At 46.7% G+C, this 16,676-nt stretch overlaps 1 protein-coding gene across 9 annotated transcripts in view; it reads left to right on the top strand.

Annotated features, from left to right (window-relative positions):
- VIL1 (villin 1) overlaps positions 1-16,676 on the top strand; it is a 139,808-nt gene that overhangs the window by 78,793 nt on the left and 44,339 nt on the right. For all 9 annotated transcript variants that reach the window (XM_068246052.1, XM_068246053.1, XM_068246055.1 and 6 more), the window contains 4 exons: positions 7,554-7,750; positions 11,065-11,173; positions 12,905-13,015; positions 15,502-15,710. In XM_068246052.1, coding sequence (XP_068102153.1) covers positions 7,554-7,750; positions 11,065-11,173; positions 12,905-13,015; positions 15,502-15,710 — 626 coding nt within the window. The remainder of the gene's footprint in view (positions 1-7,553; positions 7,751-11,064; positions 11,174-12,904; positions 13,016-15,501; positions 15,711-16,676) is intronic.

The following is a 16,676-nucleotide window of genomic DNA, read 5'->3' as shown; positions in this document are numbered from 1 at the left end:
GTGTTGGAGGTGGATCTGCACGCTTGCTGTTCAGTGGGCTGCGGCTGCATGGGTGTCAGAAAATTTTCCCACTCCAAGGACACTGCCGATACCATTCCCTTTTGGGTACTAGCTGCGGCTTGCGTTGTTTGCTGCCCTCCTGGTCGTCCTGGGTTTGCGGAAGTCTGTCTGCGTACAACTGGCTAGAGGAGGGGGAGGATGTCAATCTCCTCTCTAAAGTCTCCACAAGGGCCTGCTGGTATTCTTCCATTTTGACCTGTCTGACTCTTTCTTCAAGCAGTTTTGGAACATTGTGTTTGTACCGTGGATCCAGAAGGGTATAAACCCAGTAATTGGTGTTGTCCAGAATGCGCACAATGCGTGGGTCACGTTCAATGCAGTCTAGCATGAATTGAGCCATGTGTGCCAGAGTCCTACCAGAATCCTCATCATCCTCTTGTGAGCGTTGTGATAGTTGTTGTGATGCATCATAGTCGTCACCTTCCTCCTGGTCTGCTTCTGCTGACCATTCGCGTTGAATTGTGGAAGTCCAACGTGCACCGCTCTGGCCCTCGTCAGTGGTGGCATGAAATTCCTGCTCCAACTCCAGCTGTTCCTCCTCCTCTTCTTCGTCATAGCTGCTGGGGCCAGCGTTCCCTGAGGCGGATGGCCTGATGTTGGTACCATCACGCTGATCGTTTTCTCCTTCAGATTCCCCCAGTTGCATCATGACAGCTGTTTCCTTGATTTTTAACATCGACCTCTTCAGTAAACACAGCAGTGGTATGGTAATGCTGACTGAAGAGTTGTCACTGCTCACAAGCAACGTGGATTGCTCAAAATTTTGGAGGACTTGGCAGAGGTCCAACATGTTGGCCCAATCGGATCCACAGAAGCTTGGCAGCTGGCCGGATGCGCCTCGGTACTGCGCCGTCATGTACTGGACCACTGCACTCTTCTGCTCGCAAAAGCGGGCTAGCATGTGCAGCGTAGAATTCCAGCGCGTAGGGACATCACACAGCAAGCGATGGTGGGGGAGATTGAAGCGCTCCTGCATCTTGGCGAGTGCCCCCGAAGCAGTACTGGAATTTCTACAATGTTTGGACACTCGACGCACCTTCAACAGCAGATCGGGCACGCCTGGGTATGTCCTCAGGAACCGCTGAACTACTAGGTTCATCACGTGCGCCAGGCAAGGGATGTGTGTCAGCTTAGCCAACCTTAAAGCGCGAATGAGATTACTCCCATTATCACACACAACCATGCCCGGTTTCAGGTCCAGCGGTGCCAGCCACAAATCCGTCTGTTCCTTTATTCCCCTCCAAATTTCCTCCCCTGTGTGCTGCTTATCCCCAAGGCAGATTAGCTTCAGCAACGCTTGCTGACGCATGCCAACAGCTGTGCTGCACTGCTTCCACGATCCTACTGCTGCTGGGTTAGCGTTTCCGGATGAGGTACAGCTTTGAGATGCGTTGGAGGAGAAGGAGTCAGAGAGGTAGGTGCTGCTGTTATCCAGTGGGAGGGACGGCGGTGCAGCTGTTTGTGGCGTGGGCAACACCCGTGCCGTAGCAGGTGAGGAATCGCTGCCAGGCTCCACAAGGTTCACCCAGTGCGCGGTAAGGGAGATGTATCGACCCTGGCCGAACGCACTCGTCCAGGTGTCAGTGGTGAGGTGAACCTTGCAGGCAACGGCATTCTTCAAGCTTCGGGTTATTTTGCTGACCACGTGCTCATGCAACTCAGGCACTGCAGAGCGCGCAAAGTGGTAGCGGCTGGGAACCACGTAACGTGGGATGGCCACTGACATCATGCCCTTGAAGCTGTTTGTCTCCACCAATCGATATGGCAGCATTTCGCAGGCCAGAAGCTTGGCTATGCTGGCTGTTACTGCCACGGCCCGGGGGTCATTTGCTGGCAATTTCCTCTTGCGCTCAAACATCTCCGACACAGACAACTGAACCGTAGCGCTGCACACGGAAGGGCTGTTGGTTGTTGTGTTTGATGAACACTGGGAGACCTCAAGAGCACTACTCCGGAAAGTGACAGTGTCAGCGTCGTCTGATGTTTGTGAATGTTGTGAACCACGCAATGGCTGGGCTACTGCTGCTGCTGAGGCGGGTCTGGTGGTGAGTCTGGTGAACCCAAGGGAGGCAGTGTTGTTTCTGGTACCCTGTCCTGACGCGTTTGCCCAAAGAGTGGGATGTTTGGATAGCATGTGACGGCTCATGCTGGTGGTGGAGAGGTTGTTAATATTTTTCCCCCTGCTCAGGCGGGTCTTGCACACCTTGCAAATCGCCATGGTAACATCCTCAGTGCAGTCTTCAAAGAAAGCCCAGACTTTGGAGCACCTGCCTCCTTGCTGGCGATTTCTGTTTGCTCCTCTTTTGCCTCTCACTTGAACTTCCACGCTTGTGGTGCCTGAAATTGCGCGCCGCCTACCTTGTGGCACAAGGCGAACTCGTGCAGCAGTGTGTTCTTCAACAGACTCATCTGTGCTGCTGCTACGACGGCGATGTTCTCGTTCACAAACAAAATCTGGGTCTCTGTCCACATTGTCCATACCCTCCTCTTCCATCTCCTCAAACTCGTCATATGTCATTGTGGGCCACCGCCGTGGAGTAGAGCTCCCCACAACAACCTCTGCGCAGCACACTCCAACGTCGTCTTCCAGATCTTGTCGGCCGACCTCCTGCAATTGCAACCCCTCCTGCCCAAATTGCTCTGGGATTTGGGTTTCCGAGTCCTCTTCGGACTCGCCTTGTATTTCAGTGCGCGGTGCATTTCCCACAGTTAACGGTTGTGAATCCAGGCACAACATTTCTGGCTGTTCCTCCATTGACCTTTGAAAGGTGGAAGTTTGTTGGGCTGGGAATAGCTCCTGCGAATACCCCATTGTGTCCTGAGGTAATTCATCGGACTGGTTATCTGGCAGTTGTGTGCGTGGTGTCGCTGCCGGTTGTGTCAGCTTTGTGCCCACTGGCTCCTTGTAACTGGCTGAGGACTCGGACCTCGTGCGTGATGTGCTGGTGCTGCTTAACCCACTGCTGGACGCTTGAGAGGTCATCCAAGTAATTATCTGGTCCTGTTCTTTTGGATTTGTGAGGGTTGTTGTCCTGGACAACATGGGCGGTATTGAGTGGGTTTTCTTGGGTGCTCCCCTGTGGCCTGTACGTGAACCGTCAGGGGAAACACCTCTTCCCTTGCCCCTCCCTCTTTCACCGGATTTCTTCCTCATTTCACTTATCCTTACAGTACACGCTGACTGGCAGCAGTACAGTGGCAGTACAGAAATGCTATACAGTACCACTATTCCCAGCAGCGACACAGAGCACAATGCTATACAGTGACGGGTGAGCGGTGTACCACTATTCCCAGCAGCGACACAGAGCACAATGCTATACAGTGACGGGTGAGCGGTGTACCACTATTCCCAGCAGCGACACAGAGCACAATGCTATACAGTGGCGAACGAGCGGTGTACCACTATTCCCAGCAGACACAGAACAGTACACAGAATGCTATATAGTGTGGCTGAACGAGCGGTGTACCACTATTCCCAGCAGACACAGAACAGTACACAGAATGCTATATAGTGTGGCTGAACGAGCGGTGTACTACTGTTCCCAGCAGACACAGAACAGTACACAGAATGCTATATAGTGTGGCTGAACGAGCGGTGTACTACTGTTCCCAGCAGACACAGAACAGTACACAGAATGCTATATAGTGTGGCTGAACGAGCGGTGTACTACTGTTCCCAGCAGACACAGAACAGTACACAGAATGCTATATAGTGTGGCTGAACGAGCGGTGTACCACTGTTCCCAGCAGACACAGAACAGTACACAGAATGCTATATAGTGTGGCTGAACGAGCGGTGTACCACTGTTCCCAGCAGACACAGAACAGTACACAGAATGCTATATAGTGTGGCTGAACGAGCGGTGTACCACTATTCCCAGCAGACACAGAACAGTACACAGAATGCTATATAGTGTGGCTGAACGAGCGGTGTACTACTGTTCCCAGCAGACACAGAACAGTACACAGAATGCTATATAGTGTGGCTGAACGAGCGGTGTACTACTGTTCCCAGCAGACACAGAACAGTACACAGAATGCTATATAGTGTGGCTGAACGAGCGGTGTACCACTATTCCCAGCAGACACAGAACAGTACACAGAATGCTATATAGTGTGGCTGAACGAGCGGTGTACTACTGTTCCCAGCAGACACAGAACAGTACACAGAATGCTATATAGTGTGGCTGAACGAGCGGTGTACTACTGTTCCCAGCAGACACAGAACAGTACACAGAATGCTATATAGTGTGGCTGAACGAGCGGTGTACTACTGTTCCCAGCAGACACAGAACAGTACACAGAATGCTATATAGTGTGGCTGAACGAGCGGTGTACTACTGTTCCCAGCAGACACAGAACAGTACACAGAATGCTATATAGTGTGGCTGAACGAGCGGTGTACCACTATTCCCAGCAGACACAGAACAGTACACAGAATGCTATATAGTGTGGCTGAACGAGCGGTGTACCACTGTTCCCAGCAGACACAGAACAGTACACAGAATGCTATATAGTGTGGCTGAACGAGCGGTGTACTACTGTTCCCAGCAGACACAGAACAGTACACAGAATGCTATATAGTGTGGCTGAACGAGCGGTGTACTACTGTTCCCAGCAGACACAGAACAGTACACAGAATGCTATATAGTGTGGCTGAACGAGCGGTGTACCACTGTTCCCAGCAGACACAGAACAGTACACAGAATGCTATATAGTGTGGCTGAACGAGCGGTGTACCACTGTTCCCAGCAGACACAGAACAGTACACAGAATGCTATATAGTGTGGCTGAACGAGCGGTGTACTACTGTTCCCAGCAGTGACACACAATGACTGGGGGGGACCCTGGCTAGCGTGGCTGGAGCGCGAACTACCCTGCCTGCCTACCCAAAGCTAAACCCACAGACAAATGGCGGAGATATGACGTGGTTCGGGTATTTATTTACCCGAACCACGTGACAGTTCGGCCAATCAGAGCGCGTTCGGGTCCGAACCACGTGACCCGTTCGGCCAATCACAGCGCTAGCCGAACGTTCGGGGAACGTTCGGCCATGCGCTCTTAGTTCGGCCATATGGCCGAACGGTTTGGCCGAGCACCGTCAGGTGTTCGGCCGAACTCGAACATCACCCGAACAGGGTGATGTTCTGCAGAACCCGAACAGTGGCGAACACTGTTCGCCCAACACTATCTAAGGCCCACCAACAGTGCATGTTTTGTGGAAATCCACGGAGGTAGTTAATCAGCTCTGCTGAGACACTAATTACCTCACCTGTGCATGTTTGTGGTTTTCTGCAAAACATGTACTGTTGGTGGGGGCCTTGAGGACAGGATTGGGGAACTCTGACCTAGAGAAAAAATAGTGAGATGCTCGCCTACGTAGAGGGAGGGCTCTGTATTCCATAGAGCTTCCCGGTCCTCTCTCCGTGTCCTCCTTCCACCGCTGGACCTCACTAAAGTTGTTTTGACCAACTGGTGCAGTACATCTCCGGCTCTCCTTGGGCAGCCTTTGAAAGTACTCCTGTCCCCAAGAACTTCCGAAGGCAAGTTATCTGCACTGTGCATACATGAGTCCACGCTCGCACATACGCAATATAGATGCGTCCATCTTCGGAAGTACTCGGGGACGCGAGTGCCTTCCGAGGAGTCCTGAAGGTGCGGAATTTTATATAGGGACAGCAGTGGAACTACCTGTAGGGCACGGAGAGAGTATCAGGAAGGCTCTAAGGGCCCCGTTTACACTTAATCCGTTGCTCTCAATTATAACTGAAAGAAAACTGATTTTCAAAGTAATGCCCATGTTTCCCTATGGCACTTTTCACACTTAACGCGTTTTAACTGAAATCTTTTTCACAATGCACTGCTATGAAAAAAAACATGCACCAATGTGTACCAACTGATCAAGTGTAAATGAGCCCTAAGGGATCCAGAACCTTCCCTCTACATAGGGGAGTATCTAAATATATTTTTTAGGTCGGTTAACATTTGCTTTAAAGGATACCAGATGTGACATGTGACATGATGAGATATGTATGGTATGTACAGTGCCTAGCACACAAATAACTATGCTGTTCCTTTTTTTCTTTCTCTGCCTGAAAGAGTTAAATATCAGGTATGTAAGTGGCTGACTCAGTCCTCACTCAGACAGGAAGTGACTACAGTGCGACCCTCACTGATAAGAAATCCCAACTATAAAACACTTTCCTAGCAGAAAATAGCTTATGAGAACAAGAAAGAGATAAAAAGGGGAATTTCTTATCAGTGAGGGTATCCTTATCAGTCACATGTCACTTTGGGTATCCTTTAAGGCCCAAATTAAGGCACATCTCTGAACACAAAAGCAAAACACAAAGCTTAGGAAACAGTGCCTAAATGTTGCTAAAAAACGCCTCTTTTTCAATAAGTGGCCATGTGACCTGGAGCATTAGAATTTGACTGCATTAAGAGCAGGATCTGTAGGCGGGACTGTTGCTGTTCAGCTCTGCATAAGGCAGGGGCAGGGCATAGACTGAACTCTTTTAAAAGACTGTCCTCTACAGCTATGGCAGTCTGTGGTACAGGAAGTGGTCATTGTCTGTGCTCCTGACCAGGTATTTTAAAAGTGAATTATATTTACATATTCTACACAGAAAATCAGCCACTGAGTACTGCTCAGGGCTAGAGAAATACCTGTGTCTGACGTGAGCTTTATCAGAAACTGAAGGTGACCAAACTTTAATCGATATTACTGTTGTTATACATTTTATATATAGCACTGACACCTTCTGCAGCACTTTAGTGTTCAAAGTCATGTCACTGGCTGTCCTCAGAGGAGCTCACAATCTAATCCCTACCATAGTCATAGTCTAATGTCCTACCATATTATTATTATTATGTACAGTATTTATATTGCACTGACATCTCCTGCAGCACATTACAGAGTACATAGTCATGTGACTGACTGTCCTCAGAGGAGCTCACAATCTAATCCTACCATAGTCATAGTCTAATTGTCCTTTTACACTATTTTTATGTTCTTATAAAGCAGTGACCTCTTCTTCAGCACTTTACAGAGTACAAAGTCATGTGACTGACTGTCCTTAGAGGAGCTCACAATCTAATCCTACCTTAGTCTAATGTCCTTCCACATTATTATTATTATTATTATTATTATTATTATTTATATAGCAGTAACATCTTCTGCTGCACTTTACAGAGTATATAGTCAAGTCACTGACTGTCCTCAGAAGAGCTCACAGTCTAATCCCCACCTATAGTATTATTTTTATGTATTTATATAGCGTTACTCTACTGACCTCACCATAACTGATCAATGGACTTCTAAACAGTTTTGGACAATAAATTGATTAAGGAGTGCTGCCGTACATTTTCACTCAGTGGGTGATGGTGGAGGGATCATTGGACAGGAGGGCAGAGTTCCCCTTTATTTTATATCCAAGCATGCTATTTGACCAGTACGCAGCATGATCAGTCCCTGTATTTCTGGGCTGCAGACACACAAGACCGGTAATAACTTCACGTATGACCTTCACTTCTGGATTGGAGACCACTCCTCACAAGACGAGCAAGGTGCCGCCGCCATCTACACCACACAGATAGATGAACACCTCGGAGGCGTGGCCATCCAGCACCGTGAGGTTCAGGGATTCGAGAGCGACGCCTTCAAGGGATACTTCAAGCAGGGCATATTGTGAGTACAGAGTCACCTGACCTGACATGGCGGGCCTGCTGTATCTGTTCTGTAACCAGGCAACAGTGTGTTATGAGTCTAAGAACATCAATCCTTTCCTCTTCTCCCCAACTCTGCATGCTTCTCTCCACCCGTCACTTTCTCTTGCCTCTCCTCTACCTGTACCTCAATTCAATTTTCTCTCCTCTGCCTGTACCTCTCTTCTGTGTCCTCTCCTGTCTTTGTACCTCTCATCTGTATTCAGAGGCCGTTCTTCCATGAAGCAACGTGAATCACATGCTTCAGGGCGGCAACAATTAGAGGGTGGCAAGAGGTGAATCCCCCTCCTCACACTCCTTGTCTCCCCCTTTCTAGATTTATGGCCCTGCTTCACTCACCCACTCTCAGCCTTCCAGCAATGGGCTCTCCCTCTGCCTGTCCAGTGTCCTGCATCCATGGCTACAGCGGTGCCTCATGTGACCTGTTACGTGCTGCTGGGTTACATGAGGCGCAGCTGTAGTCAGAGAGGAAGCAGGACTTCACATGTGGCTGGTGATCCCATCACTAATCTGCTGAAAGCGGGTGATCGATGCAGCACCGTTGAGGCAAATACCCGGCAGAGGACAGGCTAGGTAATAGGTAGGGGAATATATTTGTTACATTCCCCTACTTTGGTGCGCACAGGGAGAGCTATCTCTCAGCTTCTCCCCGCGCCCTGGTCAACATCACTGAGAACATTTCCTACTCTTCCCTTGCCTCTCCTCAGTCTTTACCCCTCTCCACTCCATTTGTCCACTCCCCCTTCTCTCCTTATCTTCTAACAGTTTCTTCTTATGATATGAAAGATTACAGACTAACCTACATACTTGTTTGTTCATTTTTGTAAATTTGTTAATTTTACGGTTTCAGTTGCTCAGACATTACATGGTGTTCCAAATTATTATGCTTATTATATTTTTCTCAGATTTTCCTTAAAGAGAACCCGAGGTGGAATATTTAAATCTTAATAGGACCCAGAGGCATGTCATGTGCACAATGACATGCTTCTATGTCCTTCTATCACCGCTGAAAATGGTAATTTGATGAATTTTCTTCATTAGGAGGTCATATTTGCAAAAATCAAAAAAACTATTTCGATCAAAAACATCTCAACAGGTCAAGTTACATATGAACGCAGGACTCCTTATTTTATAGCAGCTTCATAATTCTTGCATCCATGGAATTTGTGAGATTATTGGAGAGTTTCTGCTTGAATTTCTTTGCAGGATATCAGAATAGCCTCACAGAGCTGCTGTTTGGATGTAAACTGCCTCCCACTCTCATAGATCATTTGCTTGAGGATGCTCCGAAGGTTCTCAGTAGCACAGTTCTTTTTGTGTCATGGGAAAAAGTAGTCAGTCAGAAATTCCACATACTTTTCAGATGTCATTTTCACACCTACAGGGACCCTAAAGGGGCTGAACAGCTCTCTTCCCATTATTCCAGCCCAAAACATTACTGCGCCACCTCCTTGCTGACACCGCAGCCTTATTAGGACATGGTGACCATACACCACTCCTTTCTTTTGAACCATCCAGGGTTGCATGGCACCCAACAGTAAATAAGACTGAAAATTTGTAGTCATGTAGTTCTGGGCCCACTGCAGCCATTTCTGCTTGTGAGCATTGGTTAGTCGAGGCTGAATATAAGGTTTTTGCATTACTGCAATCCTCTGGAGGATCCTGCACCTTGATGTTCACAGGGCTCCAGAGGCACCAGCAGCTTCAAATACCTGTTTGCTGCTTTGCTATGGCATTTTAGCAGTTGTGCTCTTAATCTGATGTATTTGTTTGGCAGAACCCTTCCTCATTCTGCTTTTATCTCCACCAACCCGTGTGTGCCCTGAGTCAGCCACAGTACGATGATCATGCTTACGTTTTCGTGAAATATAAAGGTTTTCATACCTTGTCCAAGGCATTCAACTATTTCTCAGCAGAGAGGTTATTTTTCTTTCTGATATTGCTTGAAAATGGTGGTCTGCTTCATAATGTGGAACACCCATTTTAGTTGTTTTTCCTTTATTTGGGATCACCTGGCAAACTAATTATCAGAGGTGTCCGAGTTTGATTTCAGTGATCAAAAGTGCCCTGAGACACAATACCATCCATGAACCTAACCATTTAAGGACCGCAGTGATTGAAATCTACGCCCTGTTTTGGTGGGCTTTTGGCTGGCAGGGCGTAGATTTCAATCACTGTCCGCAGCATGCATCCGCCGTCTCCGCCGCTCCATGCCGATCGCGCCGCTCAAACCCGACGATTCTCGCCGCATCTCACAGGTTCTGCCTGTCTCTATGACGGCAGAGTCATGTGAGCCGGTCAGGAGCCGATTTCATTGGCTCCTGGCCCTGTCTTTCAATGTAAGCTGTTCCCATTGGCTTACATTGAAAAACAGGGTCAGGAGCCAATGAAAGCGGCTCCTGACCGGCTCACATGACTCTGCCGTCATAGAGACAGGCAGAGTCTATGTCCTGGGGGTCCCGGCGAGCGGCGATGACGGCGGTTGCGACGGGTATGTTCTGCGATTCGTCGGGATTCTGTCGGGATTGGACCAGCGGTCTCTGGTCCTTAAGTGCCCAGAGACCGCTGGTCCTTAAGTGGTTAATTGAAAAACAAAATATTTAATCTTTCTGACACTTAAAGTGGTCTGAACTATTCAATAAAAATGTGTTTTCCTGCTTTTTATTACTCATACAGTTATCATATTTGCTTTTGTGCACAAGTAATATTGTTTGTTTACAAATAACAAGTTTCCAAAGTGTAGTTTATCGTGCCCTGAAAGCTGCCATTGCATTTTATTCAAACTGCTTTTTATTATATATTAACATCTTCTAATGAGCTAGTCTGAACTCTTTTAATGTGTGTGTGTGTGTGTGTGTGTGTGTGTGTGTGCGTGCATGCATGCATGCGTGCGTGTGTGTGTGATACTGTTATCTCCAGTTTGGATGCGGATTTGAAGCTAAATAGCAGGACAGAGTGCTTTGTTTAACCATTTCAGTGATGCTCTGCTAAAAAAGATTCTGGGATAGTAGCTTTCAAGCTGTAAGGAATCTTTTAGAGCAAAGTGGAAATGCTGACTTTCAGGCCACTTTAAATACAATTTGCATAATAATCTGGAAGCAGTGTATATGGCACTTTTGAAGGGTTGGTGGTTCTCTGCTCCTGTATCTGATAGGGAAGTTCTAATTCTGGATATTCAGGATTCCGGAGTGTTCTTAATTGTTTGCATCAAAATAGCTCTTCGTGAAGTTCACTATTTTTATAAATCTGTGAATGTCGCCTTTACTTTTTCCTTAGATACAAGAATGGTGGAGTAGCATCAGGAATGAACCACGTGGAAACAAACACCTACAACGTGAGACGCCTCCTGCAGGTCAAGGGGAAGAAGAACGTGCTGGCTGGAGAGGTAAGTGCCCCTTTAAGGAAATGCACAGTATTAATAATGAGAACCTTCATAGTGTAAAGACCTGCAGATCTGCTAAGCTAAAGGTGGCCATCATTCTCTTTTTAGCATTACAGTTACCACTAATACCACTTTGCTACTTACAGGGGGATGTACATCTCTGTACAGCGATCAGTATCTCCTGCCATCATGATTCTCTGTTCAGCATTACAACCACCAATGTACACCACATTGCTACTTGCAGGGGGATGTAACATCTCTGTACACCTATCAATATCTCCTGCCATCATCATTCCCTGCTTAGCATTACAATTACCACTGACACCACACTGCTACTTACAGGGGGATGTAACATCTCTGTACATCTATCAGTATCTCCTGCCATCATCATGTGCTGTTCAGCATTACAATTACCACTGATCACCACATTGCTACTTACAGGGGGATGTAACCTCTGTACACCTATCAATATCTCCTGCCATCATCATTCCCTGCTTAGCATTACAATTACCACTGACACCACACTGCTACTTACAGGAGGATGTAACATCTCTGTACATCTATCAGTATCTCCTGCCATCATCATTCTCTGTTCAGCATTACAATCACCACTGAACACCACATTGCTACTTACAGGGGGATGTACATCTCTGTACAGCGATCAGTATCTCCTGCCATCATCATTCCCTGTTTAGCATTACAATTACCACTGACACCACACTGCTACTTACAGGGGGATGTAACATCTCTGTACATCTATCAGTATCTCCTGCCATCATCATTCCCTGCTTAGCATTACAATTACCACTGACACCACATTGCTACTTACAGGGGGATGTAACATCTCTGTACATCGATCAGTATCTCCTGCCATCATCATGTGCTGTTTAGCATTACAATTACCACATTGCTGCTTACAAATGCATTTACCACAGTTCATTGTGCTACAAACTCTCAATGATTTCTGTTTATTAATTACATAAATAAACCAAGTACAATACAGTTACATGTTATGATAATTCTACAAAACACAATTCTATATACACGCTTTCATAATTCCATCCTTTTCGTTGTTTATACAAGCAACAATAAAGTTTGGTATATACTTAAGGCCGGTTGAAGCCACACAGGGGTCCCAGGGCAAAATGAACCTTAACCCCCCTCCCCGGGTCCCCCTGTATTGGCTGCCCATCTTTTGATGGCACCCAAATTACTGACTGAGCGTAATTCACATTACAGCCTATGGCAGCACATGGTACGCCCAAATATCCCTGTGTGCGATGTGCTGTGTCGCCGGGGAGATCATACTTGAACCAGGTGGATACCTTGGTGGTGGGGCCTACAAGTCAGGGACTATTTCAGGTGGGGGGAGGGGCCTACAAGTCAATAGACTTCTACGTGAAATAGTCCCTGTGTTTGCAAGGGAATGGTCATCTTGCCTTCATCAATTCACACTTTCAGTGTTTCAACACACATTCAGTGTTGAAAAACACTGAGCCCATCAGCTGGTATAATGTTTCCTCCTCCCCCCCGCTATAGGGCAGAACACTTTTTTTTCTGTATCTGTACGGAGAACGTCATGGGTAAACTATCACCGCAGAAATGATTGCCAGACATTGTTTTGGGAACACATATTTCCAGTGTGTTTACAGCTTTTTCCTCAGACCGTGTCTTGTAGTTTGGATTTTTCTATGCAGCTGCAACACACAATACCAGAGAGCTTTGTTCCCACAGGTGCCCTTTGACTGGAACAGTTTCAACAATGGGGACGTCTTCCTGGTGGATCTGGGGAAGTTTATCATCCAATGGAACGGACCTGAGAGCAACAAGATGGAGAGGCTGAGGGTAGGACTCTTGTTTCATTCATTTATTTAAAGGGAACCTAGGTGAAACTTCACATGGTGAGAGAGGTGTGTGTGTGTGTGTGTGTGTGTGTGTGTGTGTGTGTGTGTGTGTGTGTGTGTGTGTGTGTGTGTGTGTGTGTGTGTGTGTGTGTGTGTGTGTGTGTGTGTGTGTGTGTGTGTGTGTGTGTGTGTGTGTGTGTGTGTGTGTGTGTGTGTACAGTGTGTGTGTGTGTGTGTACAGTGTGTGTGTGTGTGTGTGTGTACAGTGTGTGTGTGTGTGTGTGTGTGTGTGTGTGTACGTGTGCGCGCGCGTGTGTGTACAGTGGCAAGCATATAAATACATATGCTTTTCCTTTTCTTCTTTTTCTCCCTGAAAGAGTTCAATTGTACTTGAGCCAAAGCTTGGGTCAAAAATCACATACTTACCTAAGAAGGAAATCTCTGGATCCTATAGTACCTTCCACGGCACCCTTCGACCTCCTGTTGCCACTTGCAGACCCCCTAAAGATTACCGACAATGGCTTGTGGCAAATATGATCGGGGCCACCTTCCTGCTTAAAGTAGAGTGTGGCCCTGATGTTCCAGGCATAGGTGGTGTTACACTGGGGACACTGAGTGAACTGAAGAAAGCTTACTGTTTTTATCCATAAATTATCCATTAAAGTAGAGCTTGTATTTTACAGACAGGAAGTTTTCAATCAGGATAATAACCCTAATTCAAAACTTCCTGTCTGTAAAATACAAGCTCTAGTTTTCAGCAACACTTATCTTCTAAGATAAGGAATTACTCACAAGGGGCTTGATTCTCAAAAGTGTGCTAACACTTAACACGCCCGTGATATCATGCGGGTAAAGCTTTAGGTGTTTAAACTATTGCCTTCACGCAAAGTCAATAGTTTGTGTGCGTAAAGTTTTGTGCGCATTACATCGCGTGCAAACCAGCTTAGCACGAGCGTGCTAAGCATACACTCTAATAGGTTAACACGCGAAGCGCCGTAGTTATCATGTGCAAAGTGCACTTATCATGCGTACGGCATAACGCCCTACGCACGCTAAAACTTAGCAAGCGAAAGGCATAAACTTTGCACGTGCAAAATGCTTAGCACGCAAGTTTGCACGTGCAAAGCCTTAACACGTGATAACTGAGTTATCACCGGTTAGTGAATCCAGCCCAAAGAGTTACTCTCCCCCTGCCTCTTCCTCCCCCCCCTTCCCCTCCCTTTGCTTGTAGAGTCATGAGACACAGGCTGGGGTTGGAATGATTTGTCTGGGATCTGTCCACCTATGAGCAGCTTGCCAAAGAACTGGGCTTCTGAGAGCAGGGGATAGCTAAAAAAAAACAAAAACATAGTTTATATAGTTTAGCTCTCTGGGACACAAACACTGTGTCATTGAGCAAAGGCAAAACAATAAATCTACTTTTTTTTTTTTTTAGTAGTATTTAATCATAACATAAAACAGTCATTTTTTAGGACTAGGAGGATAGATACAGATAGATACAGTTGTTTATCTCATTAGTTTATTATTACGTTAGGTTCACTTTAATCCTGGAATACTGAGAATCTCCCCTTCTCTCTTTGCTATTGCTATTGTCTCCGCTCGTGTGTAGTATTTGTAGTTATTTCTGATGTCACCCTTTTTTTCCTTTTTAAATCTGAAGTGAGAGACTTTTTCATGATTTTTCCTCAGATTTCGACAACCTAACACAGTCAAAAGTTTACAAGCAGATTTTAACATTTTAACACAAAAATAAGACTGAGGGATTTCAGGAAAGTCCTTTCTGTATGGGTTGAGCTGTAGATAGAATTGTCTACCTCATCAATTTATTTTAATTTCAGGTTTGCTTTCAGATGTTTTTGACCAAAGTAAATTTGCTCAATTTCTTTCTTTCTAAAACCGAGCTGTAGATTGAAATCAGGGCCGGTGATTTTTCATGTGGTGGTGAAACTAGGCAATTTCCAGGGACCCAAGCTGCTTGGGCGCCCTACAAGTCAGAGTCTGAGACTATTGAGGTCACAAGTTTGTTGTCAGTACATTATGTAGATATAAGGGGCCCCATATTTATTTTTTCCTAGGACCCCATTTTTCACCATTTAAAGTGGTCCTGAAGTCTTGCACAAGATAGAAGTAAAACATACAGAAATGCACCCTGTATGTATTTAGAGAGTTTAGCCTGTCTGATTCCCCCTCATCTGTGACTAATCACAATTGTAAGTTTATCTCTCTGCTGTACCAGCTGGCTGCCTCAGCAGAGCAGCTAATTTGTAAACACAGGATGTTAACCCTATGTCTGCTTCCATGAAAGCAGGAAGTTGACACACTGCAGATTCATTGCAGGAATTGTATCAACTGTAACAAAGAAATGTTTTTTTTTGTTTAAAGTTACTATACTGTTGCTTATCTTTTAGAGCACACAGGAAGTTCTGAGTTCAGGTCCATTAATGCCTGCATTCTGTACTAAATGGAAACCTTGTGGGCGTGTTGCAGGGGATGAACCTGGCCAAAGACATCCGGGACCGCGAGCGAGGCGGGCGCTGCCAGGTTTTCGTGGTGGAAGGTGACGATGAGGAGGCCACCCCCAAACTGATGGAAGTCCTGACACACACACAGGTGCTGGGAGAGAAGAAGACCATCAAAGCCGCAACCCCAGATGAGGTGGTGGATAACATTGCCAAGGGAGCGATCAAGCTGTACCAGTGAGTTATTATTATTTATATAGCGCTGACATCTTCTGCAGCACTTTACAGAGTACATAGTCATGTCACTGACTGTCCTCAGAGGAGCTCACAATCTAATCCTACCATAGTCTTAGTCTAATGTCCTCCCATATTATTACTATTATGTAATTATGTAGCACTGACACCTTCTGCAGCACTTTATAGAGTACTTAGTCATGTCCAGGGGCGGACTGACCATTCTGGCACTCGGGCATGATCCGAGGGCCCGTGGTCAGAGGGAGGGGGGGGCCATCAGAGCGCTGTGAGGAGGAGGGGAGGCAGCGCAGTGAAAGGGAAGCAGCAGGCACAGCGGTGGGGAAAGGGTATTGGCTCCCCCTCCCACCCTCGCTTTGGGGCTCCCCCTTCCTCGCTCTCCCCTCCAGAATTCTGTAGTGTCGGCGGCTGCAGCAGGCTGGGACTTACCGCTACTCGTACAGCCGTGGGAGTTAGCTCTGCGCGCCACTAGTCTGGTCTGCTCAAGACCACACTAGCAGCACACCAAGCTTTTTCACCGGTTTTGGGGGAACTACTGCCAGATTAACTATTTTTGGGGAACCTCTGCTGCCAGATTGTGTATGCTGGGGGGACCACTGCTGCCAGATTACATGTATTTTGGGTGATCCGCTGACAAATTATGTGTATGTTGGGGGAACTGCTGCTGTCATATTACATCTATTTTGTGGGAACCACTTCCATATTATCGGTATTTTGGAGGGACCTCTGCAGAATTGCGTGGATTTTTGGTGAAATGCTGTCAGATTACATGTATTTTGGAGGAATACACTATGGCAGAGCTCAAACTTCCCCGGCAGACCTTTTACAACACTGCTAAGGTCATGTATATTTGGCCCCACCCATGATCACGCCCACATTCTGTTGCGTGAACACACTCATTTTTCAGCGCGACCATGCACCGTTGGGGAATCACGGGGAAAGTTTTGAAAA

This window comes from Hyperolius riggenbachi, chromosome 7, assembly GCF_040937935.1.
Source record: "Hyperolius riggenbachi isolate aHypRig1 chromosome 7, aHypRig1.pri, whole genome shotgun sequence".
NCBI classification, from domain to species: Eukaryota; Metazoa; Chordata; class Amphibia; order Anura; family Hyperoliidae; genus Hyperolius; species Hyperolius riggenbachi.
This window is presented reverse-complemented; position numbering and strand designations above follow the sequence as displayed.